General features: G+C 48.4%; 1 protein-coding gene across 1 annotated transcript; it reads right to left on the bottom strand.

The window, feature by feature from the left end:
• Nucleotides 1-9,499: 9,499 nt before the first annotated feature.
• On the bottom strand, nucleotides 9,500-16,098 carry LOC123794781 (tubulin alpha-1C chain). The gene is made up of 4 exons (XM_045801133.2): nucleotides 15,946-16,098; nucleotides 13,110-13,332; nucleotides 12,820-12,968; nucleotides 9,500-10,585 (listed from the first exon to the last, which is right to left on the bottom strand). Exons 1-4 carry the CDS (start codon nucleotides 15,946-15,948, stop codon nucleotides 9,611-9,613), a joined length of 1,350 nt encoding a protein of 449 aa, XP_045657089.1. The 5' UTR covers nucleotides 15,949-16,098; the 3' UTR covers nucleotides 9,500-9,610.
• Nucleotides 16,099-26,726: the final 10,628 nt, after the last annotated feature.

Here is a 26,726-nt window from a genome sequence, read left to right as displayed (position 1 = left end):
AGACACTTGTCATTGGATTGAGGACCCAGTTAATCCAGGATGATCTCAAGATCCTGAACTACATTTTGCCAAGACCCTCCTTTCAAATAAAGTCACGTCCACAGGTTCCTGGATGTTGACATATCTTTTTAATGCGCCGCCACAACCCACCACAGTGGGAGATTGTTCTAGACAAAAAAGGAGACCAAGATATGCAACAACTAAATGCAATGTATACACCTAGACTGGATCCCGGATTTGAAGGGGGGAAAAGCGCTACCGTAATAATTTGTGTGTTATAGGCTATGGAATGATTATTCTGTTTTTAGGTGTGAAGATGGGAATAGGGTTGTGTAAGGGAATGTTCTTGTTCTTGGCAGGTGCCCACAGGAGCACCCTGAAGAGTGAAGTGTCGTGACGACCCAGACCTTCTTTCTAGCAGGTCAGTCCCACTGTCTTTGGTGCTGTTGTGGTGGAGGCAGGGGCTCCAGCTACTGGGTGAGTGAGACCAAGAAGGGTCACTTGCAGTTAAGTCATACCGCTTGTCAGAATAGAAACTGGGCCTCTCGCCGTGGCCTCCACTTGATCCTGCAGGTCTCTTGGAAGAGACTGAGCCTGATGAGAGCTTCTCCCCATTCCCATGCAGAGAATGTTGTCTCCACAGAGATCCTGGAGCAGAAACTTCCGTCCTCTCAGCCTATGGCCTCCACATGGAGTTGGCCTTGCCAATCAAACATGGGTGCATGCGGTCTCCTGAACATACCCCATTTCCTAGCAGCTCCCCCATGGGCTCGATGCTTTTCAGTCAGTTTACAATTGGTAGGTCATTCAGTGGTCAGTAGGTCCCTGCCTGGGGAGGAGGCAGGGCCACCCCATGGGAAAGGATGAAGGAGGTCATGGCAGGCATTCTTCCTGGGCCAGCAGATAATGAGCCCTGTAGTCTTGAACAAGCCTGATGCTCTGGTCCAACAGCAGATCAGTGAGAACATTCGGTGCTAAGTCAATGCTAAGGCCTTGAGGGATGGGCCAGGATTTGGATGGCTAAACGATAGGGAACATGATGGAGAACAATAGCTCCTTAGTAAGGCTAGGGCCGAAGAGGTTTGTGGGAAGGCTGTGGGCATCCTGAGCAGGTGGGACTGGTTTACGGAGGGTGGGAAAGCTAGGCAGAGGGGTTTACGCGCAAGATGGCTCACGTTGCAAGGAAAGAGCACCTAACCACAAATCAAGAAACCTGGTCCCAGGCCTGGGCCAGTCACTGGGCCGTGCTGTCCACATGGTTAAAGAAAGGGGTTGGTTTAAATGATCTCTGACATTTTTCCCAAGCATACAGGTTGTTGAGTAGGGGACTCAGGGAATAAAAGAAACATTCCTTAATGATCACGGTGGGTCCCAGAGCACTGCTCCCCAGGAGCCTGAAGCTCTTTCTTCACAGGGTGATGTGCCGAGATCCTCTGGCTGAGAAGGAGCAGCAGTCCCTACACAGAGAGGGGAAGGGACGGGGAAAGCAGGGGCAACCTGTCTTGGGCTGGTGCCGGAGCTGGAACACACGTGTGGTCCCATCTGCAGCTGAAGGATCCACTTTCGGAGGAGACCACAGTCAGGGAGTCCAAGGAGGGCTGTGATGTCCTCCCTACACCCCAACTCTCTGTTGATTCCGATTGCCCGAGAGGAGGTGTGGACTTGGCCCACCTGGCAGACTCCCTCCCTCCATACAATGTCTATGAGCTTTAGCTGGTCCCGCAGAAGGTTAGAGCAGGAAACTCTGGGACCCCAGGCACTCCTCCCCCTACTTTGCTAAAGAAGATGCTGTGGTGGGAGGCAGTACTTAACAATTCCATGGGCTGTGAAGAGGTGGGACCCTGGCTCATGGCCTCTGCTAGAGGAGCCCTGGTTGCCCCCTCTCTGACCAGGCACAGGCTGGAGCACATGCATGCCCCTGAAAGGAGCCAGGACAGGGGTTCCTGCACACCAGGCCAGCTGCCTGGAGCCTCCTTTCAATAATCATGACACTCTGCCATCCATCTCACCCTACTTCCTGTGGGGAGAGGCCTGGCGACAACTGAACGGTCAAGTTCAAAGAGTCTGCTACCCTACACACTGCCCTGCCTGCCGTCTGCCTGCGGGCCAAGCAGACACTCACCTGACAGCCGGGCCCAGCCGGTCCTGAGCTCCGGGAGGGGAGCGGGCGCATCCTCTCCCAGCCGGATAGGGCCATTGTCAGTGTCTGTTAGAAGTTCTCCCAGCGTGGCAAGGTGAATTTTCACAAAAAATGTACAGCAACGTTACTAGCAACCAGGGGAAGAAATAAAATGTTACTTGCACACAAAAAAGAAGAGGAAGAAGAGGAAGAGGAAGAAGGAGGAGAAGAAGAAGAGGGGGAGGAGGAAGAAGAAGAAGGAGAAGAAGGGGAGGAGGAGGCAGAGGAGGAGGAGGGAGGGGACAAGGCAGAGGAAGAGGAAGAAACACTTGTACCCCTTAAGGGAACGCTCTCTGCAGCGCACTGCTGTCCTCCTGTCTGGCTGGAAGGACGGGAGGTGGAGAACGTGGAGATGGGGAAAGGGGGAGATAAGTGGGAGACCGAGGGAAGGGAGAAATAGAAGTGGAGAGATGAGAAGGTGAGGAGTGGGGTAGAGAGGAGAGAAGGGAGAAAGAGTCCGGAAACCAAGTAGGTCAGAGAAGGAGAGACAACCTCGCAGGCTTTTTCCTCTCAAGGATCCAAGGGCCGCCACGCAGGGAACTGAGCAGTGGAGAGATCCCTAGTCATACCCCGGAGCCTGCAGAATCCGGTTTGGTTCTTGTCTCAAGAGTCAAGCTCCGACACCTGGGTGGCTCAGTCGGTTAAGTGTCCGCCTTGGGCTCAGGTCATGATCCCAGGGTTCTGGGATCGAGCCGCACTCACAGGGAGTCTGGTTGTCCCTGTTCCCCTCCCCACTGCTTGGGCGCACACATGCTCTCTCTCTCTCTCTCTCTCAAATAAAATCTTAAAAAAAAAAAAAAAAAAGAGTCATGCTCAAAGCTGCTTAGGCTCTGGGAGATTTGGGACTGCCCTGGGGTCAGAATCCCCTGGCTAGGCTTCCGGCGGGGGAGGGGATTCTCCCGGAGGGGGCCTCCTGGCCCTTCAACACCACCAGCAAATCAGACAACGGCTCCGTTCACACTTGCCTGTAAGAGGGGAGAAGGTACCTTTTTCAAACAGGTAGATGTTCTCTGTGTGCTTTCAATTTATGACCTAAGATCAGCCAAGACTCCTGAGAAGACTGAAAGGAAGAAGCAGTCAGCTCGGTTGACCAGGAACTGCAGGCGGAGGAGGGCCAAAAGCTGACAAAAGGAAGGTGGACAGAGAATCTTTGTCCTCCCAGGGCTATGTTTGCGGTGGAAAAGAGGACATACACATTTAAAAGGACCTTAATATTTTTATTATTAATCATTTTACCAAAAGTTTCTATGAACTATTGTATAAGGTTTTTTAAAAAATTTTATTTTAAATAGGCTCCATACCCAACATGGGGCTCAAACTTACAACCCCAAGATCAAGAGTTGCATGCCCACCGACCGAGCCAGCCCGGCGCCGTTATATGAGATAGTATGCTTTTGGCAGGAAGCAATACAAAACCCAACTCAGAATGTCCTAAACAATAAGGGGATGTTCAAGACCTAAATGTGAGACAGGAATCCATCAAAATCCTAGAGAAGAACATAGGCCTCAACCTCTGTGACCTCGGCCGCAGCAACTTCTTGCTAGACACGTCTCCAAAGGCAAGAGAAACAAAGGCAAAAATGAGCTATTGGGACTTCATCCAGATAAAAAGTTTTTTTTTTTTTTTTAAAGATTTTATTTATTTATTTATTTGACAGAGACAGCCAGCTAGAGAGGGAACACAAGCAGGGGGAGTGGGAGAGGAAGAAGCAGGCTCCTAGCAGAGGAGCCTGAGTTGGGGCTGGATCCCAGAACGCTGGGATCACGCCCTGAGCCGAAGGCAGACGCTTAACGACTGCGCCACCCAGGCGCCCCCAGATAAAAAGTTTTTGTGCAGCAAAGGAAATAGTTGATAAAACCAAAAGACAACCAGTGGGAGAGGATATTTGCAAATGTCTTATCAGATAAAGGGCTAGTATCCAAAATCTGTAAAGAACTTATCAAACTCAACCCCCAAAGAACAAATAATCCAATCAAGAAACGGGCAGAAGACATGAACAGACATTTCTCCAAAGAAGACATACAAACGGCCAACAGACACACGAAAAAATGCTCCACATCACTCGGCATCAGGGAAATACAAATCAAAACCACAATGAGATACCACCTCACACCAGTCAGAATGGCTACAATTAACAAGTCAGGAAACGACCGATGTTGGTGAGGATGCGGAGAAAGGGGACCCCTCTTACACTGTTGGTGGGAATACAAGCTGGTACAGTCACTCTGGAAAACTGTGTGGAGGTTCCTCAAAAAGTTGAAACTAGAGCTACCCTATGACCCAGCAATTGCACAACTGGGTATTTATCCCAAAGATACAAATGTAGTGATCTGATGGGGCACCTGCCCCCCAATGTTTATAGCAGCAATGTCCACAATAGCCAAACTATGGAAAGAGCCCAGATGTCCACCGACAGATGAATGGATAAAGATGTGGTAAATATACACAATGGAATATTACTCAGCCATCAGAAAAATGAAATCTTGCCGTTTGCAATGATGTGGATGGAACTGGAGGGTATTATGTTAAGCGAAATAAGTCAATCAGAGAAAGACAATTATCATATGATCTCACTCGTATGTAGAATTTAAGAAACAAAACAGAGGATCATAGGGGAAAAGAAGAAAAAATAAAACAATATGAAACCAGAGACGGAGACAAACCTGAATCATAGGAAACAAACTGAGGGGTGCTGGAGGGGAGGGGGTGGGAGGATGGGGTAACTGGGTGATGGACATTAAGGAGGGCACGTGATGTAATGAGCACTGGGTGTTATATAAGGCTGATGAATCACGACCTCTACCTCGGAAACCAATAATACACTATATGTTAGTTAATTGAATTTAAATTTAAAAAAATGAAAAAAACAAAAAAACAAACCCAAGGGGATTTTCAATCTCCCATAATGAGAAAACAAGAGGCAGAGAAGTTTCAAGGTTAATTCAGGGGCTCCACAGCCCACCAAACACCCAGGTTCTTTTCCTCTTTCTGCTCTGTCACACCCAGAGCGACAGCTTTTGTCCTCTTGTTTGTCCCCTCACGGTCGTAAGCCGACTGACTGCAGCACCATCGAGCAGCATGTCCTCACGCAATAAGAGGCAAGTATTGCAAGACAGAAGCTCCTTTCCCTGCATTCCTTTTCAAGAGCAAGGACATTTTTCTAAGAGCCTCTTCCCCCCGCCCCCCAACCAGCAGACGTTACCTCACCTCTCATCTCCGTCACTGCGTCGCGTGCCGGTTCCCTCACCAATCCCTGGCGAGAGAACGGGAATCACCTTCACCAGCTTGGACTAAGATTCACCCTGGTGGTGGAGAGACCCCGCTTCCCCGACGCCCACGGGGCCCGACACCTGAACAGAGCCAGGCTGCGTGGGCAGGTAAATCCGCCAGCTGGGCTGCGTGACCGTGGCTGCCGCGTGCGACAGTGTCTTCAGACGTGGGACCCATGCTGCCTCGAATTAAGGTTGCGCCTCTGTGCTCTGTCTCTACAGTGGGGAGGGGAAGGGGGGACAAGAAGGCTACATGGAATCCCTACGGTATCCCAGTGACTCGCACCAATTAGATTCTCCAAAAACACTGAACGAGTTCAACTGAAAAATGGAAATGATCGTTGTAACGTGTAACTGGCTGTGATTACCTTTGCCAAGGGCATTTTAGTATTAGCTTACTGTCAGGCTAGACATCTCCTGTGAGCCAAATGAGGTATCTGGTAAGAACAGAGTGTGGGGAGGGAGGCGAAGGGTGACAGCAATGACACTGAATTTCACCCACCTACACACCCTCAGCGAATTAGACTAATGCATGAGTATAGACAAGACTCCGGTGTAATTAGGATAGCTTTACATTCTGTCCTCCCGTGGAAGAGAATGAAAAAGAAACCTTCTGGTGGTGAGACAGGTGTTTAAAAGCATTCTCTGTATTATGACTCAAGAGATGAGCCTCTGGAGAGGGTCGCTGGGGCTGGGTGTCTCCCTCCTGCTGCAGACCCGGAGGGAACGGTGGAGGAGGAAAAAACCGTTTTCCCAGAGCCCGCTCAGGACTGACAAAGTCAGAGACCCCAGGCTCTTGAACGAATGGGACAGTGACAGGCTAATGAGATTCAGCAAAGAGGACTTCCTCCATGCGGGAAAAGGTGGGAACTTTCTCCACCCCAGCACGCAGGGGCTGTATTCCCTTCACCTTGTGCTGCCCAGGCACTGGGCTCCAGGAGCCCCCCGCCGGGGTCGTCTCTGCCGGCTTCACCTTGTGGCCTTGGCTGACAAGAGCTGACCGTCCTGGCCCCGGTGCTCTGGGCGGGAGCTGCCCCATCCGCACGGGGGCTGGTGTCTTGTCGGCAGGAGTCCAGGCAGGTGGCACTACGCTGCAAAGACACTGTCTGTCCACGAGCCGAGCATGGATTCGCTGGGCTCAGAGAGAGGCCTGGACCAAAAAGCCCCTTCACTGGAGAAGCCACAGCCTGGACTGTGGGAACCAGTGCCATTCTGGATCATCCTGCTGCCACTGGGCCTGGGAAAGCGGCTCCTAGAAAATGATCTGACAATCGAGAGTGGCCGTGGCTCCGCCCAGGGCTCCGTGCAAAGGCTCCCTGCAAGGGCTGGCCTCTGGCGGGCCTCAGGCCCCACAAGACCCAAGATGTGGCCCTTGTCCCCTCTTGGGAGACTACTTGGCAGAGTGGAGTGAGCCAGGGCTTTGGAATTGGAGCTCTGGAGTCAAATTTCCATTTGACCACTTGATCCGTAGCCTTAGGCTAGGGATTTTAGCTCTCTGAGTTTCAACTTCCTCAGCTGTGGAAATGCTGTAACAACATCATCTCCAGGGGCGTTGCGAAGATCATGAAACACTCCTACCCTGACGGAGCCTCCCGTTCCTCCCACAACCCCACTCGGAGTGGCCGCACACCTTCCAGACGTCAGAGGCCTGAAGACAGGCTCTCTGCAAGAGGATCCCACCTGGCCACCTCTGCACCAGCACGGGGCTGTCTGACAGGTTCCCACTGGAGGAGAGGCCTTTGCGGCCTGCTTCCCAAATGCAGAACAGTAAGTAGACAGCCCGCACATGTCCCTCCCGGCCATTCGCTCCTCACCCCAGCTCAAAGCAACCAGGCCTGGGCCCCCGGGGCCCTCTGTGGCCAGCAGCCTCCAGGGGCAGCAGCAGATTGCTCCTCTGCTCGGGTCAGCTGAGGGCAACCTAAGCCCTCTGTCCACACAGCCAGAAGTTGGGGCCCCAGACAATCTCGAAGCCTGCACTCTTAGCCTTTCTCCATTTATCCCCATCAAGTCTCAGCAGCATCAGCCATGGCAGCCGTTCTGAGTCCAGACTTTCCATTTGTGCTCAAGGGCAGATCAGATGATTGTCAGCCACAAAGCGTTGCCCTAGACCTTGGGGTATATTTGTTCTTGCTGCAGGCTAACTTCTATTCACTCTCTCACTGACACAGGAGGGGAAAAAAAAATCATTGCAAGGACAGATCCCTCCCCAACCACTGGCACTTTGCTCTTCCAATTCCCCGGGGCTCTGTTCCACTGGAATATTTTTTCTCAACCAAATTCTTCTCTCACCTTCTTTCACCCCCACACCACTGTGGCTGCTTAAAGGTTCCCAACATTTTTCACATCTTGGCACATGCAGAAAATAATTTATCTGTAAAGGCTTACTGAGGTCACTGGAGGGGTCGTTCCTGGTCAGGGGTGATTGGCCCCAGGGGTTCCAGGCTATCTTCAGGTTTCACCAGCTTGTTTGAAGACTGAGAGATTACACTTAGCAACCCCTAAACACCATTCTCAGGGCACTGTGCTTGGGAAATGCTGGCTTAGCGAATGGACCTCTCCGGTACCACGGGGTGTCACGCTCGGCTGAAGCGGGGTGATGTATCCACTCCTTCTCGCATGTGAGTGCCCAGGGTCCTCCAGGGCTCGAACAGCAGCAACTGGCAGATCTCCTAAATTGGGAAAATCTCCAGGTGCCCCTCTGGTGGCTGGGCTGCCTGACCTTTCCGAGGTTCATTTTCATCCCAGACGCCCATGGCCTGGCTGCAGGAGGAATCCGGCCCATCTGGTAAGTGGCAATAGCTGCCTTCGTGCTCAAGGATGGGGCTGGGCTGGACCTTGCCCCGTGGAAGACCACAGCGGCTCTAACGATGGAAGCTGTAAGAACCTCCCCGGTAGTAAGTTGAAGCACCTTGGGCACGAGGCAGTACTGTGCTCCCACATGGAACGTGCATGTTTTTTTAGATGCTTTCCTCAGAGACTCAGGGGTGAAGACACCAGTGGGAAAAGAGGGAAGGGCATGTTGTCCCAACAAAATACGGTCAGTCATGGAGCGAAGGCGAACACATCTGCAGCTCCGTACCGGTCCCCATCTCCTACCACTTGTGTGGCATTCCCGTTCAGGCGGGATCCAAGCACCAAAACTGGTTCCTCCCTCCTGCCCGAGGCCCAGCCCTTTCCATTGCTCAGTTCCACCTTACCAGCTACGCTACTGGTCCCTGAGTACCCATGACCACCACTGACGTCCGGCCGCGCATTCATGCCTCGCCTTCCCCCACCCTCACCTCATCAAGAACCACCCCGCTTCTCACACGTACTTGGAAGAGGGTCCAAATTAGGGGATCTTCCCTCTCCAAGCTTTCCTACACACACACATCATTCCATTTTCCTTCTTTTCTTGCTGCAGCTATATTCCCCAGGACACAAACTGTAACAACTTGTGACTACTGCAATTGTGTCTCAGCCAGCTCCACTTTCTCCAAGCAGTAACTTCGAGTGCAATCTTACTTGCCATTGTAGGGTTTGGCTAAGTATGGAATAAATCAGCACAATCCCAGCCCTTCCCACCCCACCTGACTGTAATATGTCATTAAACCCTGACAGCAATAGTTTCAGTAGCCTGGCTGGTTCCTTGAATCTTAGCTCCGCCGTCTACCAGGTCACCTAACCCCTTGCTACTTAACATGTAGTCCCAGCAGACCGAGAGCAGGAGCTGGAAGCTTGTTAAAAAATGCAGTGTCTAAAGCTCCCCTTCAAACCTATAGATTCGGATCGACATCTTATTATCGACACGTGATTCATATCCACACTGAAGCTGGAGGAACACTGGCCCAATCTGACGCCGTTGCCTCGCTTATGATAGGAACGTATCACCGCTCATCAATCCGGGTCTTCAGTGAAACAGACAAACCACTGAGCACCGTGCCTGGCGCAGAGAGCACCTGCGGTGCCCATCAAATGACTGGGTTGGTCCTCTGCCAGCCCCCTCCAAACCCAATTGGCCTTAAATTAAGTGGGGCTAGTATTTACTGTGATACAGAAGCCAGCCTGACATTTAAAATAGAAACATCACTTTTATTGACAAGTTAGGGCCACAACAGACAGCTTCCAGAACAGAAATAAGACAGTCCCAAGACAACAGAGTGTAAAATCAGAGCAGACAGGTTAATACTCTTCACCCTCATCCTCTCCCTCAGCACTATCGGCTCCAACCTCCTCATAATCCTTCTCCAGGGCAGCCATGTCCTCACGGGCCTCAGAAAACTCTCCTTCCTCCATGCCCTCCCCCACATACCAGTGAACAAAGGCACGCTTGGCATACATCAGGTCAAACTTGTGGTCCAGGCGAGCCCAGGCCTCAGCGATGGCTGTGGTGTTGCTCAGCATACACACAGCCCGCTGGACTTTGGCCAGGTCTCCGCCAGGTACCACAGTGGGAGGCTGGTAATTAATGCCCACTTTGAAGCCGGTGGGGCACCAGTCCACGAACTGGATGGTACGCTTGGTCTTGATGGTGGCAATGGCAGCATTGACATCTTTGGGAACCACGTCGCCACGGTACAACAGGCAGCAAGCCATGTATTTACCATGGCGAGGGTCACATTTCACCATCTGGTTGGCTGGCTCAAAGCACGCGTTGGTGATCTCTGCTACAGTAAGCTGTTCATGGTAGGCTTTCTCAGCAGAGATGACGGGGGCATAGGTGGCCAGAGGGAAGTGGATGCGGGGATAGGGCACCAGGTTGGTCTGGAATTCTGTCAGATCAACATTCAGGGCTCCATCAAATCTGAGGGAAGCAGTGATGGAGGATACAATCTGGCTAATAAGGCGGTTAAGGTTAGTGTAGGTTGGGCGTTCAATATCGAGGTTTCTACGACAGATGTCATAGATGGCCTCGTTGTCTACCATGAAGGCACAATCAGAGTGCTCCAGGGTGGTGTGGGTAGTGAGGATGGAGTTGTAGGGCTCAACTACAGCTGTGGAAACCTGGGGGGCTGGGTAAATGGAGAACTCCAGCTTGGACTTCTTGCCATAATCGACAGAGAGACGTTCCATCAGCAGGGAGGTGAACCCGGAACCAGTTCCCCCTCCAAAGCTGTGGAACACCAAGAAGCCCTGAAGACCTGTGCACTGGTCAGCCTGCAAAAGAAACGTTTTAATTTTAGCCTTGGTGAAAATTGCAATGACTTCTTTGAATCCATAATTACACTGACTGAGATTTTTTAAAAAAATTTTTTCAAGTTTTTATTTAAGTAACCACTACACTCAATGTGGGGCTCAAACTCACAACCCTGAGATCAAGAGTCGCACACTCTTCTGGCTGAGCCAGCCAGGCGCCCCTGATCGAGATTTTTTTTTTAATCTTCTGAGCAATATTTGCTAAGAGAGCAATTGTAACGAGCTTCTAAGTGCTAAAATTCAGAGAAACTTTTCACAGTTTCTGGGTGGGGGGGGGAATCTGCTGAACAGCTATTTAAAAATGAACTGTTTTCATTTCCGCAGAGGGATCATGAGGTCTGGACTGGATGCAAGGTCCAAGTCTGAGTCACTGGGAGGGCAACCGCTGGTGCCCTTGCTGTGACCGCCGGCAAGGGCAACTTCTCCAGCTGGAGAGCTACCAAGGGCAGGCCTGGGACCCCCAGCCCCGTACAACAGAGGTCTTAGAAAGATCTGGGAGCTGCCTTCCGAGCTGGGAGAGGACAGAACAGCCAAGTTCCAACGCCCTGGTGTTAGGAGTCAGGCTGGGTCCGGATCCGGCTCTACCAGTTTCTTGCTGTGTGTGGCTTCGACCATGTTTATTTCCCAATCTCAGTTTTCTCATTTATTAATGGAGAACAGTAACCTAAGTGAGTACTTGGAATAGTGCTTGACACAGTAAACACTAGTTATCGGAAAGCCTGCTGATTTGCAAAAGGTGACATGAGACCTAACGTCACTGGGGCTTTCTACCGCTTAGCTGCGCCATTCTGGTTAACAAACCGCCATTCTGTGAAAGGATGATTTTCACTTTCCAGTTTCCTGCTGACAATCCTCACTTCTCCAAAGTGCTGAGATTTGTGGAATTCTCTGCCAATCCCTCAGTTTACTTCTCCTGCGGGTCCATACTCCGAATGGGATCAACGAACACGGCAGACTCACAGTACCAATTAAATCACTAAGCCTCCTGTGGACACAGTAGTAACACCAAGGACGAATACAGTTGTTCTGGTAGTCAATCAACTTTACTCCAGAGCCCTCGATGGGTTTTACTAGGTTTATTTGTCCCTAAAGGCAGGTCCTGATTTCCAAGTCAGTGCTTGTAGCTGAAGCTTGATTTGTGAATGCAGGAACCATCACCCCCATTTTGCTAGGAAGACTACGATAAACATCTGGAAAAGTCTGAAGCTGTGAATGATGCAAGGCCATTCTTTTTAGACTAGACCAGTTGTGGCCAGGCTTAGAATGTGACTTTCCTGACAAGCTACTCTACCCAAGCTTTTATTCTTGATTTTTGGTTAATTACTTACAAGCTGCCCACATGCCTGAGGAGCAGAGAGTCATCTGATTGCCAGACTCTTAATTAGAATGATCCAAACAAAACACTTACCAACTTTACTGATGTGAATACTGTTGCCTAAGATTTTTCTGACACAGTGCCACTCCACATGGCCCTGAGCTCTAGTGGAAAAGAAAGCCTACTGCTTTCCGTGATTAGATTTCAATACTTTCCAATTTTCAGTGACACTAGCTTCTGTAATAAGGGAGCTCCCTTGATTCCACTTTCAGTGTTGTTGAAAGTTTCCAGTGTCTGCCATTTCTAGTCAGTGTTATACTGGCTTCTTGTGCTCTGAACTTCCTATATTAATATAAGGTACCAAACATAATGTAATCCAATATATATGTAATATATAATATATATCCAGTGTGTGTGTGTGTGTGTGTGTGTGTGTGTGTGTGTGTGTGTTTAGGACTTTGATCAATAAGTACATGTCACAGTCCACCACCTACTCACTCAATGTGACTAAGATGACCTAAAAAGGGGCATCTAAGCTTGAAATAGGGAAGCTGATTAATATGAACAAGGATGTTTAATGGTGTTAAATATCAAAAATGTTAAAAGGCTCCCTGGTCCTCACCTTGACTTTAGGTAAATCACCCTAACTGCCTTGAGCAATTGCCCAAGTCTGCTTTGTAAGACTTAGAAATAGGCAATGGAGAACTTAACCCTGCCCCGAACAGTTGTTGCATAACCCAGGACCATCTGGTTTAAAATCTGGTTACTTAGTGAGCACTCAATGGCTCATTTCAGGGTGCAAAGAAGGATTCTTATAGTTTGGTCTCTCTTAAAGCTATAAGAGAAACTCACACCCCACTTAAAATTAAACACTGTTTACCAGCTTCCGGATTCGGTCCAAGACGAGGTCAATGATCTCCTTGCCAATGGTGTAGTGCCCACGGGCGTAGTTGTTGGCAGCATCTTCCTTGCCTGTGATGAGCTGCTCAGGGTGGAAGAGCTGGCGGTAGGTGCCAGTGCGAACTTCATCTGGAAAAGGAAAACAAAGCAGCCGCCCATCACTCACCGCCTGCACAAGCCTGCTCGACCCCAGGGTGTCCATGGAGCCTCAAGACAGACCCCCTGTCCCGGACCCTCGGGCGCTCACTGGGGTTACTGAAGCCAACTCACCAATGACTGTGGGTTCCAGGTCTACAAACACGGCCCTGGGCACATGCTTGCCAGCGCCCGTCTCACTGAAGAAGGTGTTGAAGGAGTCATCTCCTCCCCCGATGGTCTTGTCACTTGGCATCTGGCCATCGGGCTGAATGCCGTGTTCCAGGCAATAGAGCTCCCAGCAGGCATTGCCGATCTGGACACCAGCCTGGCCGACGTGGATGGAGATGCACTCACGCTGCGGGAAGAAAGGAAAATACCAGAATAGTATAGATCAGATGGGACATTTAGGAATGATTCACACCTAAGTGACTAATTAACCTTCAGGATAGATAATCACCTTTCTGGAAGTCACTCCTGCCCAAGGTTTATTTCAAAAGCGAGAGCCTTTGCTGACTAATTCAGAGAAAATGCTTTGCAAAACCAAAGATATGTTAATGAACTACTAGGCAAGACAGAGATCAGACCCTGGCTTTGTAGTCGTGTTAGATATTGAAGGTCAGGTTTCTACTATTTCAGAAAGACAGAAGCCGGTCTATAGCAATACATTTCCCCCAGCTCCTGGGAAACACGCCTGCTGATCCCTTCAAGGCATGCAAAATTCCCCTCCGCAGCTCTGATTCATTTTGGGATTGTGTAACTGTTGAGCTCATTCTTGTCCCTCTTTAATCCTATTCTTTGAAAGACAAGAGCTTCTACTTCTCCCTTTAAAACCAGTTTAAACCAGCAAACTACAGCCATATGACTCATGGAGAAAATGCCAGATAAGCAGCACTTAGCTGTAGTTTAAAAACTGTGGTCAGAGGCAGCTTTTTAACCCTGTGGAAGAACTTAATCTTAAGGAAGAACATTTTTTCCTTCACTATCAACACATCTTGAGTAGGGAGGGTTGGAGACACATCGAAATAAAAGCCAGAGAAGTGTCAACAAGGCTTGACTAATAGCTTAAGAAATTGTTTCCTACCGAAACATGCACACTTCTATCTCTGGCACTGTGGGAAAAAGTGTATGGTGTCAAGTATTTAATGATATTGGGAAAATGTTTTCCTTTCCTTGATGAACAAGATCGTTTGTAAGTTTCCAAACGCATTCCTGCATAGTAAAATAGGCCGTGAACATAGAAGCTAGGCCTCCAGATTTAAAAGGAAAACAAAAAATGGGGGTTTACTGTATTTCACCGTATGTCAGATGAGCTACTCTGCAGACTAGCAGAGGACTTTCAAAATACTGACAAATACCTACCTTTTACATTTTCCCCAAATAACAAGGTTTCAAGTTTTTAAAAGCTGCTAACAGGAAACTAGTTAGAGAAAACTCAACACCACTAAGATTTCAAAGGGCTTAGTTTCATAACCTGAGATAATAAAAACCCCAATCACCCACAACCTTTGACTTATGGTCCCCTCCTTCCCACCTACACTCCTCATAAAACACCCATGGTCTCCTGACCACATCACTGGGCTCATTATTACCTGTGTCTACTCGCCCAGCTCTAGGGCTGTGGGAGAAAGGGGAGTTGGTTGTTCTAATGAACCTATGACTATTTACCATTCCATCATGTTTACCTTTAACTGGACTTTGGAAACTCTACAGCCCAGGAAAGCCGGAGAGAGAATCGGTCCATGACAGCTCCAGGCCCAAGGAGATCAAGTATTTGAGAAAGCCTTTCATTCTAACAAAGCGTTTCTTCTACTAACTTTTGAGCCCCAAACAACTTTCACTGTCCAACAGTCTTAACTGCTTTCTCGTTTAGACCATGGCCACTGCTTGTCCTCCACTCTCCCCTGGCCACTTGAGAGATGAAGTGAGACACAGGCGATGGACTCACTTAGTCTAGCTTTCACTAGATAAGCAGCCACTGCCTCTAGTAAAAAACTATTAATCTAGCCAGTGTTTGCCTAAATCCGTCTGCTGCTGTTGCTCTCCTGCCCTTCTTTAAAAAGCCCCCTTATTTTCTGAACCACAGTCTTACCAGTATCTTTCCACCTCCCTTGCTGAAAAGAACTCAATCTGTTACAGCAAGACTTAGTTTTGACAACTGTGGTGGTCTCTGAAGAGGGTGACTGGTCTGTTCACTGTATCCCCTTTTCTTTAAAGATACTATTTTGAAACCTTTGATACACAAATACGAGCTTAAAAACATGATTTACTTTGGGTAGACCTCTAACAGACCTTCTGTAAGAACACACTGTTGGTACTTGTTTACTCAGCGGTTTTATAAGAAAACATCTTTTTAGGGACTATCGTTTTTAAAAACCTGGCCTAAGTACAAAGCTTCAGCTATAAACATCCCACTACATTAACATGAGAATTGCAAAATTAGACAAGGTGACGGTTAATAATTCCCTTAAAAGGAGCAGGCTGCCTACATCCTTCAGGTGGATTGATGCAATTGGAAGCTTTCCCCAGGGACCAGCCACAGGTGACTCAGCAGGGAGTCACCGGGCGCCGGAGAGGGGGCGCCAGGGAGTGGATGCACCTTCGGGACCGGACTGCATAAGGCACTGGGAAGGTGAGGTCATTTAGGGAAATGGAGGGGAGGGATTTTTAGTTTTCACAAGGTCCTTGGGGGCCAATGTGAAGGCTCCCTGGTCTGCCTTCGGCTGTGGTGGGCCCTGGGGCGATGCCCTCTCACTAGGATCTGGAGGGCTTTCCACTTCCCCCAAAGGCAGTGTCCTGGCCGCGTTTACGAGCCTGAAAAGTTTGCCGGTGAACTCGGCTTTCCCAGCCTGGCCATCAGAAGCCAGTTTCCTGGGAGGCGTCCGGAACGCGGCCCCACGTGCACCCGGGTTCCACCGCCCCTTCAGACTGTTCTCAGCCCCCACGCCACGTCCCGGGGACCCCCACTCACCATGACTGAAACTTATAGGGTTCCGAGGGGCTGAAGGAGGCGAGGGGACGGCGACAAGGTTCTCCCGCTAACAGACTACCAAGGAGTCCGGGGGAGAAGTGGTAAGAGACAGGCCCGCCCCCGAGGGACCCTATATACCCCTCCCCGGCCACGTGGCCAGGGGGGCGGGCCCCTGACCCCGCCCCGGCCGCTGCGGCCCCGCCTCCCAGCCTGCGGCCCCTGGCCCGACGCCAGGTTGCACCGGCCCGCGGAGAGAGGAGGGCCGCGCGGCGCTGATTGGTGGGTTCAAAAGTTCAAACCAAACTCTTCGGAAGGATCCAGATCCAGGAAGGGAGGAGACATCCTGGGGCCAGGGAAGGGCGGCTGGGGCGGCGAGAGTGGAGACGGCGATTGAAAGGAAAAGGAAAGCGAAGCATCTGCCGGGTTCTCAGTGGGTTCCGGGGGAGGTGACGGGTGTTGGGGGGGCGTCAGGTGGGCAAAGGCGCAGCGGGAAACGGGCCGGTGCAGGGAGCGCAGCCCCTCCCGCAGAGCGCCCCGCCCCGCCCCGGGGTCTCCAGACCCTCGAGCGGCGGACCGCGAGACCGACAGCCAGTCCCCGCCGCACACCTCCCGGTGAGGCCGGGCCTGCCAGCCGCCCGCCGGTCTGCGAGGCCGCCCGTTCCCTCTTGCAGAGCCCTGGCGCCGGCTTCTCTCGCGGCTGAGGGATTCCGGAGAGAGAAGGCCTTGCTCCCCGTTCCAGCTCTTAATTACCACCAGCTGGCTTGAAGCCCGTATTCTCTTTTCTCGTTTTCCTACCTTCCTTTAGATGAACCTTTTGTCCCTAACAACAGTCTCCTTCCAGTTGGTGCAAACGCAGTTTTATCGGTTCGTTATAATAGCTTCGATTTTTGATTGTTTACTATTCCGAGTAGTTGGAATTTCACACTCTATCAATCACATTTCATCCTTACGACAAACCCTGTGAGTTATCCCCATTTTACAGATGAGGAAACGAGGACTATGAGGAATTAAACTAGTTTAAGGTCACACAGCTGGAGTAATGGAGTTGCCCGTAAGTCCTCATTACCTTGTACAGCGTCATGGTCAATATACCGCACTGACCGTCTCTGCAAAGGTTTATTTCTCAGAAGCAGCCTTTATTTCAGTTGTTTTTCTTTCTTTGCAACTTCATCGTGTTATCTTAGCTCTTCACCCTCTCGGGGTGATAGAGTGTATGGAAATATTAAGAGAACAAAAGTGACTGCTCTACAGAATAGAAGTTATAGGGCTTTTTTCTGAAGTAGAAAAAGTCAAAATGAAAGGAAAAATGGGTTTTGGGTACAAAATAAGCAGAACTCAAGATACACCCCAACTCATACACACAAAGCGAATGCTGTGGAAATGTGCGCAGAGACTCCATTTCACAGTACCACCATTCCATCATCAAATGTTTATTGAGCACCTATTGTGTGGCAAGATATTTTGAAAGTTGGAATAACTAGCATCGTAGTCTGTTGCTAAATATTTTAGTCTTAATTAGTAAAGCATTTCAACTTTTTTATTCACTCCACAAATAAATTCAGCACGGTTTCTGAGTTCTTGGGAATATGCATGTGAACAAAATTGACAGATCTCTGCCTCATAGAGCGTATGTCCTAGGAGGAATAGGAAGAAAGAGAAACAATGAACACAGTAAATAAGTAAATCATAAAATTCATTACAAGGTGAAGAATGCATAGGACGGCTATAGGAAAATACTGAGCAAAGTGGAATGAGAGTGCTGAGAGGGTGGAGTGGGAGAGGGGTTGCAATATAAACAAGATGACTGGGGGGTTAGCCTTAATGATACCTGAGATTTGAACAAAGACTTGAAGGTCGTGAGGGGTTAGCCAGGTGGCTAAGAGTGAGCAGCTGGACACAGGACCCCCTACCCCCACCCCCCCAAGCAAGAGTGAGCCCTTAGTGTTCCTGGAGGGAAGAGCAGGGAGGCCAGCTTGGCTGGAAAAGATGAATAGTAGAGGATGAGCCTGGAGAGGAAACAAGATCCAGACCTTACGGCTTCTTGTAAGCCACTGCACGTCCGGTGGCTTTTACTCTGACATGGGGAGCTAATGTAGGGTTGAAAACACAGGAGCAACATGATCTAATAGCCTTTCCTTAAAACATCACTTTGGTTCTTTGGTTGTTGTGTTGAGAATAGATTATAGTAGGGCACAGGTAGAAACAAGAAAGCATCTTAATATTATAACTCATTGCCTTAATCCTTTTAGGAGATGATCAGGAGAAGACTCTGACCAGAGTGGTAGCAGAGGAATTAGTGAAAAGTGGTTAGAGTTGCCTACATTCTATAGATAGGGCCAAAGGTTCACATGTGAGGGAAAGAGAAGCCAAGGATTAATCTAGTTTTTAGCCTGAATGAGTGAGATGGATGTGCCATCAACAGAGGGAAAAGACTGAGAAAGGGGTAGGCTTGGAGGGTGTTGATATCAAGGGTTGGTTTTGGTCACATTAAGTCGAGATGTTGATGTCCATGTGGAGGTGGAGATGCCCAGGACACAGCTGGATATGAGAGTCTGGATCTCCAAGGAGAGAGAGCTGGGTAGAGATAGACATCTAAATGCCATCCTTAAGTCATGACATTGGGTGAGATGTGACTGGAGTGACTGTAGAAACACAAGAGAAGAGGACCAAGTTCTAAGCTCTGGGAAAAAAGAAAGAACCAGTGAAAGACACTGAAAAGGAGCAGCCAGCAAGTTAGGAGGAAACCCAAGAGAGTGAGGTCCTGGAAACAAGGAAAAAGGGTTGATTAGCAGGGTCAAATGCCATGGATAGGTCCACAAAGCGGCAAACTCAAAAATGACCAATAAATTTAGCTACAGGGAGGTCATCGGTAATCCTAATGAGAACAGCTCAGTCTGGCAATTTAAAAATAATAGGCATTTTGGGACCCCTGGGTGGCTCAGGCGGTTAAGCATCTGCCTTCCGCTCAGGTCATGATCTGAGGATCCTGGGATCGGGCATTGGGCTCCTTGCTCGGTGAGAAGCCTGCTTCTCCCTCTGCCCACCACTCCCCCTGCTTGTGCTCACTCTCTCTCTCTGACAAATAAATAAAATCTTTTTAAAAAATTAAAAATAATAGGCATTTTATTTTTAGATTATGTTTCTCATATAATTCATTAACAAACTATGTTTCTTCTCCCTCTCTACCAACTCATAGTCAAGCAGATAGCCCCGGAAGAACTTCAGTATGTTTAAGGGCTTTGCAGTCCTGACTACTTTGATTTGGAGTCTGCTTTTTGTTTTTGCTTTCTAGCTGTGGGTCCTAAAGCAAATTCTGTAATCTCTCTAAATCTCCTCCCTTATAAAATGGGGATAATGTGTAAGTTAGAGGTGGGAGACACTGTTGTGAGGACTAAATGAGCTAAAACAATGCACGGCATATACACACAGCAAAGCACTAAAGTCTGTAGCTGTCGGTGTTGGAGGTGATGGTGGCCGAGGACAAAATTAGAGATGAAGGTGCATCCTCTTGCATTTTAGAATCATTTTAAGCATTGGGATCCCTATTTAAGTGTGTGCCCCCTGCTGGATTGTTTTGGAGGGGAAAAAAATCTCTTTCCTGAGTGCACAGTTAAAAATTTAACCTTTATGTAAACAGGTCTTTATGGGTCTAAAAATTACTGAGTGAGAAGAGGCAGAAGCCAGTTTTGCTTTCTAGTTGAAATTTTCTAGAATTCACCACAAACATGTTGAGTTATTATTAACAGAGAGCCGCTGCCCTGCCATTTTTGGCGATAGAACTTTGGAGGGGCTTTCCTTCTCCTCGTTGGGCTCCCAGTTCGCACGCGCATTATGAGGGGATTGGCCAGTTTCATCTCTAAGGCCTTTTCCAGTCATGACGTTCCGTGATAATGTGACTTGAGCCTCCTGCTGTACATATGAGCTGTTCCAAACTGAGCAAAGTTGAAAAAAATGCTTCATTCGGTCAGGTTCTTCTAAGAATCACCAGTACATTAGATAAATACTTGCAGATGGGACGTTTGCTGGGGCCTTACAGTGCATTAGAGAAAGAAGTGGCAGACCTCCTCTGGCTCACTGTCATGTAATATGTCCACAGAACATGAGTAAAGCAGAAAGAATTCAGGGGAAACTGAACCTTATCAGTCTAACTCCCGTTTTCTATGCTAGGATGCCAGTAATGCTAAAGAGTGTATTTGTGTTCAGTTACAAATTACATGTTACAATAATAATGGTATGGATATATTGTGCTCGATAGCAATTTACAATAAGATATTTTCTACTGCAATAGTGCCTTGGAGTTTTCAAAGATAAGGTGTTAACAAAGGTATTTATTATAGAACCGTGGGAAATAAGGTCCTGAGATTGAAATAACTTCCCCTAGACCACGAGAGGTGGAACTCAGAATAAATACCTAAATGACAGTTGCCTCTTTTGTTTCTAGGCCCTTCGTTAGCCTGTTACTGGCACTAGTTCACAAGGAAAGGAAGTCCTAGAAAAGACAGGGCTACTACTGATACAGCAAGAAAAAGGAGACTTTGTCCTACTTTTAAGACCTCTAAAGGACAGCTGGGACTCCTTGCAGTTAAGTTCAACCACCTTCTTTACAAGGATGTTTTATTTTTTAAGATTTTATTTATTTATTTATTTATTTATTTGAGAGAGAGAGATTGAGAGAGCATACAGGAGTAGGGGGAGGGGCAGGGGAGGAAGTGGGCTCCCTGCTCAATGGACTCGATCCCAGGACCCCAGGATCACGACCTGAGCCAAAGGCAGACGCTTAACCGACTGAGTTACCCAGCTGCCCCTACAAGCCTATTTTAAACCTCTGTATTCTGAGACTTTTTCTTTTTTCACCCCCTTGTAAATACAGAAGGGTGGGTTATCTTCTAGCTAATATGTTGTTTTCTTTTATGGGGAAAATAATTCTTAGATTTGTTTTAGCTTTCACTTACTGCTCTTTATCCTGAACATGTCTGCAACCTTTATAACTTTCTTACACGTTCTTGCAAAGTCCTCCTCCCCTGTGGCCAGAGCCGTGTTTTGGACTTCTTCCCCTTCATCAGGGCTCCAGGACGCTACCAGAGAAGACTGGCTTTCATTTCTGAAACTTCACATTTCCTTTCCACAGATGTGTCATTTGGCCTGCTCTAATCTGCTTTACATTCCATAAACATACAGTACTTCAGACTTGTTTCCTCCCCGTGACTAACTAAAACAACCGAGGACGTTGTCCTTCCCCAATACTTCCACTCCGTGGACTACAGCCAAGCCCACTTACCTCAAGCTCTTTCTAATCTTTCCTGTAATGAGTAACCCTTCCCTCTGTTCCTGCCCTGCCCCCATCCCTTTAGGCCAGACAGGTTAAATTCTCTTGCAGAAGATTAAAAGGAGCTGCTATACTGAAATTCTTCAATTTTCTACATTATTATTCTAGTAAGTGGACTATATCCTGGAGTCTGGAAATCTTCTCTATTTATAGTAGTGTTTATTTAATAATTGTATTTATTCATGTACCTAAAAAGGACCCAGGCAGCCCAAAGTGGAAGGCTCCTGAGAGTTTTCTTTCCTTGAGATGGTAACTTCTTGCCAGCAGCTGAGAGAGTTAAGGGCTTTACTTAGAGACTGTGACTCTCAGGATAATCTTTCCCCTTTTCCTTCTCCTGGTCTCTCTCGACCTGCCCGCTCCCCCTCCTCCCGGGACACAGAGCCAACCATTCTTGGGTGTGCTAATGACTTGTACAGTTGGAAACCTTAAAGATGAATCAGTCTCCTGTTATTCAGCTGGTTAGCCTAATTCGGCTGAAAGCATTCAGCCCTCTTCAAGTCAGTGGACTTCTTCGTCATCTGAACCCCTTATGCTTTTGTGCTAGTCCCCCTACTCACTGGTCTGCCAGAGCCAATCGTTAGAGTTTTAGGACTTTTGTGAACCAGCTGGACATCACGTGGGGAGCTTGAAATCAGCCGTGGTGGCTGTATTTACACCGTGGAAATAAATCAGTGAACACTACAAATGAGGCTCTCACCCCACTCCCGGTTGGTCGTTAAACAGGTACACGCACACTGCGTGGACTGCCCCTACTTCCACACTAGTCCAAACCAGGCCATTTCTCTTAGTTGTTTTACTCCAGGCATAACAAGGTCTCCCCCGACCCCATCTCAGAGCTTGGTTCATTCTCTGGCTTCAGGCCGAACCTTCTCCCCACAGCCAACCAGAGCCCAAAAGCCCAGCCTGGCTTCTCCTCCCAATTCAGCCTTTCAGGGCGATGAAAGGGTTACCTCCTAGCCCTCCGATCCCAATCAACTCATTCTTTCCCAATCCTTTTATTTCTTGGGTTATAAAAATCCCCAACTCCTTTACTGCCCCCCTTCCCCAGCATTACCAGTGTCAGCATTCTGGGTTTTCATCTCCAGACGGAGAAGTTTACATGCTTTAACTTGTTTATTCTTCACGACAATCCTATGAGGTAGGAACGCTTGTTACCTCCATTTTATAGAAGAGGAAACTGAGGCTCACGGGATTAAATAACTTATCTAAAGTCACACACTGGCCCACACTGCCTTCAGTCCGGCCTTCCTCTCTGGGATCTTCATCCCTTTCCTCAGGAGGTCGGTTTTAAGACTCTCATTTCTGAACAACTGTTTTCTCTCCAAAAACATGACTATAGAACCACTTTTATATCTACAACTTTAATTACATGTTTATTTCCCCAAATCATCCAAACCTGGAATGATCCCCAAACCTTTCAATCACAAGACACAGTGAAGCCTGGTACAGAGTTCTTTTTTTTTTTTTTTTAAAGATTTTATTTATTTATTTGACAGAGAGAGAGACAGCCAGCGAGAGAGGGAACACAAGCAGGGGGAGTGGGAGAGGAGGAAGCAGGCTCATAGCGGAGGAGCCTGATGCAGGGCTCGATCCCATAATGCCGGGATCACGCCCTGAGCCGAAGGCAGACGCTTAACCGCTGTGCCACCCAGGCACCCCCTGGTACAGAGTTCTGATATAAGTGGGCCTGTGCTCACCGCCTTTACTCTTAGAGCACTTTGCTATTTTGACCTTCTAGTTCACGTACTTTTCTCCTTACCCCCCCAGCATATTTCGTTCCTATAGAGTCAGAAATATAAGCTATTTAGAAACCGCAAAAGGTCTGCTTCTTTCTGATAGATCGAGAGTTCTAGAAGGATTACATCCTTCTTTGTTTTGGCAAGTTGTGGTCCCTGACCTTGTAAATGAATTATGTGGAACAGCCTGTAACTACAAAAATGAACTTGCTTACCCTGTTCCTTCAGCAGCTTGGTTTATTTGTACCAAATCCAAGGGACAGAGCCCGGGTTATGTATTGTGGGAAAAGAAAAAGAGAAGGAAAGAATTCTTTGTGCTCAAAACAAAGAAATTTTACATTCAGAATGCTCTTCCCCTTTACTATGCGTGAAATGACTGGTAGTAAACTAAAGGTGTTTCGAGGGAAAAAAAAATTAACCTGGAATGTAGGTCGCCTAACAAGTATGAAACCTGTTCCCTTGATGCTAGTTTGCTCAATTGCGTGAGGGGTTTGGGGAGGTGGTTCAAAGCCTCTGATCAGGGCCCAGACAGCCTGCAACGAACTGAATGTTTGCGGGCCCCCAAATTCATATACTGAAACCCTAAGCTCCACCGTGATGGAAATAGGAGGTGGAGCTTTTTTTTTTAAAGATTTTATTTATTTATTTATTTATTTATTTATTTATTTATTTATTTGACAGAGAGAGAGCGCCAGAGAGTACAAGCAGAGGGAATGGCAGAGGCAGAGGAAGAAGCAGGCTCCTCAGTGAGCAAGAGCCCGACGCCACGTCACACTCGATCCCAGGACCCTGGGATCACGACCTGAGCTAAAGGCAGATGCTTAACCCTCTGAGCCACCCAGGAGCCCCAGGCGGTGGGGCTTTTGAAGGTAATCAGGTCATGAGGTGGAGTCCTCGTGAATGGGATTAGTGCCCTTATCAAAGGACCCCTGAGAGCTCTCTTGTTATGTGAGGACACAGCAATAAAATGGTAGCCTGCAACCCAGAAAAGGGTCCTCCCCAGAACGCAGCCAGGCTGGCAGGCAGGACTCGGACTTCAGCCAACGGAACTGTGGAATACATTTCTGTTGCTTGTCAGCCGCTCAGTCTATGGTACTTCGCTGGAGCAGCCTGAGCAACGACGCAGCCTAACCCCAGGCACACGGTCAAGGAAGCCAAAAGAAGACCAAGTCCAGGGTCAGGGACAGTAGTGGTTACTTGCTCAGCGAGCAAGAGAGTCGTTCTGACCTCCAGACACCGGGACAGAATAAAACACACAAGGAAAGACCGGGGGTGGGGGGTGCGGGGGTTAGGAAAGTAAAGATAGGAATAACAAAATATTGAGGGGCACCTGGGTGGCACAGCGGTTAAGCGTCTGCCTTCGGCTCAGGGCGTGATCCCGGCGTTCTGGGATCGAGCCCCACATCAGGCTCCTCTGCTATGAGCCTGCTTCTTCCTCTCCCACTCCCCCGCTTGTGTTCCTCTCTCGCTGGCTGTCTCTATCTCTGTCGAATAAATAAATAAAATCTTAAAAAAAAACACAAAATATTGAAATAAGGACTTTATGACTCGTCAGTGACAAGAGTGTAAACTCTCAGAGCCATTACAACTACTAGGAACTGGGAATTCTGGTTTCTAGTGTGGTTAAACAGCATGGCCTTTGGCAAGGTCCCTAGCTGTATTGTGTCTGAGTTTCCCCACCTGCAGTGTGAGGATAATACCTGCTCTCTAACCAGCCTTCTAAACAGATCACTGGATTGCGATTTGGGAGATCTGGATACTAGTTATAGCATCACGGACTGAATGGATAGCCTCTAAAGATTCATTATATAATGCAGTCATTTTATATAGTGCTCTGAAAACATAAAGAGCATCTAGAAATGCGAAGTTACATCATTCTTTCTTTTCTTCAATAAATATCTGTTTGGTCTCTAGTGTGTCCTAGGCACTGCACTAGAAGCTGAGGACAAGATAAAGCCCCTCATGGAGTTCATATTGTCTTTGGGGAAGAGACACAATGTTGGCAGGAAAATAAAGCCAAGTGAGAAGGCTAGGGAGTAATGAGGAGCGCACTTCTACCTGAAGTGGTAAAGGTCTTTCGGATGTGGAGGAAGAACTGAGCCACGTAGGTGTCCGGGAGAAGAGCAGTCTAGGCCGAGGCGATGGCTAAAGCAGTGTGAGTGAGGGAAGAAAGCAATAGAAGATAAAGTCAGAGACAGAGTGGGGCCCAGATTGTCTAGGTCCTTAGAGGCCATGTCAGGAATTTGGCTTTTTCTCTGGGTGAGACTGGAAGTTGTCGGAGGGGTCTAAGCAAGTCATGGCACGATTAGGACTTTAACAGGTCTCTCTGGCCTCTGTGCTTTGAATAGACTGTAGAAAGGTAAAAACGGAAGCAGGCAACAAGTTAAGTGGCCCCAATAATAACCTGGGCAGGAGCTCAGGGTGGTAGCACAGGAGATGGTGAGAAATGTCTGGATTCTAAACAGGAGAGGAGTTTCTGGTCGATTAGATGTGGGTTGTTAGAAAGAGAAGAATCAAGAATGACTCCAAGGGTTTGGGACTGAACAACTGGGAAAATGGAGTGGATACTAAGATGAGGAACACTTCGGGAAGAGCAGGTTCGAGGGTGATGAGGAGAAGGGAGATCGGGGCTGGCCATGGACATGGTGAGTGTGAGATGCCGATTAGGCATCCACGGGGGGAACTGAAGGAGGGAGTGAATCAATATGCATAAGGATCTCACGGTGGGAAGGGACCAAAACTGCCGACCCAGATTCTCAAAGAAAATTTTTTTAAAGATTTTATTTTTAAGTACTCTCTACATCCAACATGGGGCTCAAACTCATAGCCCTGACGAGATCAATAACCGCATGCTCTACCGACTGAGCCAGCCAGGTGCCCCTGGATCCTCAAATTTCTATATTAGGGAATCCAGTCTGGGTAGACAAGAAGGGGCTGACAATAGCCCAGCGACAGAAAAGGACCCCGAGACCCAAACAAAATCACCTTGAGGAAAGCAGTCTAGTACGTGATGTAGTTTTTAAAACAAGGCCCCAAGCGCTGACGTGGGGCCACAGACTGTGCTCCTGCGAAACCTGTAGCTGGAGACCGGACGCCCATCGGAGCCTATGTGTGTGTGCGTGTGTGTGCGTGTGTGCGACCCTGACCTGGGAGAGCTGGTTCCCTCTGTGGCTGGAGGGGGACCATGACCACTCTGCCTCATTCCCCCACGTCCCAGTTTGGCATCTCCTGAGATTTTGGATAGTTTGCAAACAATCCTAATAGGAGGAGGAGCAAGCTTTGAGAGGTAGTCACAGTGTAGAAATTGCTGTCTAACTGGATCGGGGGAAGTGAGGGACATGAAAAGGCTTTGAGTTTTCTATCACTGGAGCCTGGGCTGGTAATCATGATAGGAAATACCAGAGGAGGTGGGGGGTTACTTCTGTTTATATTTTTGATGTAAGGCTGAAGTAAGATTGGGTTTGGCTTTCCAGTAGAGAGTTCTGGATACCTTTGAAATACGCAAATTGCGAGGGCTAGTTAAGTAACTAGTAAGTAGTAAGGATGGGGATCTGGAGCTCAAGAGACTTGAAGGCACCATTGCTGTAGGGTCTGTCGTGGCAAACACCAGTAAAATTTCTATGTGATCAACCTTGTAATCCATGTAAATCATAAACATTAAACCATATAAGTAGCTCATTGTGTTTTCCACATTTACGGAGACACAGGAAATTCAGATA

This window comes from Ursus americanus, chromosome 25 (assembly GCF_024610735.1).
Source record: "Ursus americanus isolate L20-20 chromosome 25, mUrsAme1.1.p, whole genome shotgun sequence".
Taxonomy (NCBI): Eukaryota; Metazoa; Chordata; class Mammalia; order Carnivora; family Ursidae; genus Ursus; species Ursus americanus.
This window is presented reverse-complemented; position numbering and strand designations above follow the sequence as displayed.

Bases quoted from the DNA above. Each gene is read 5' to 3' on its own strand.
- LOC123794781 (XM_045801133.2), bottom strand. The intron at 12,969-13,109 runs GTGAGTTGGCTT...TTCCTTTTCCAG, and splicing joins CCTGGAACCCACAGTCATTG to ATGAAGTTCGCACTGGCACC. The intron at 10,586-12,819 runs GTAAACAGTGTT...TTTCTTTTGCAG, and splicing joins TGGACCGAATCCGGAAGCTG to GCTGACCAGTGCACAGGTCT.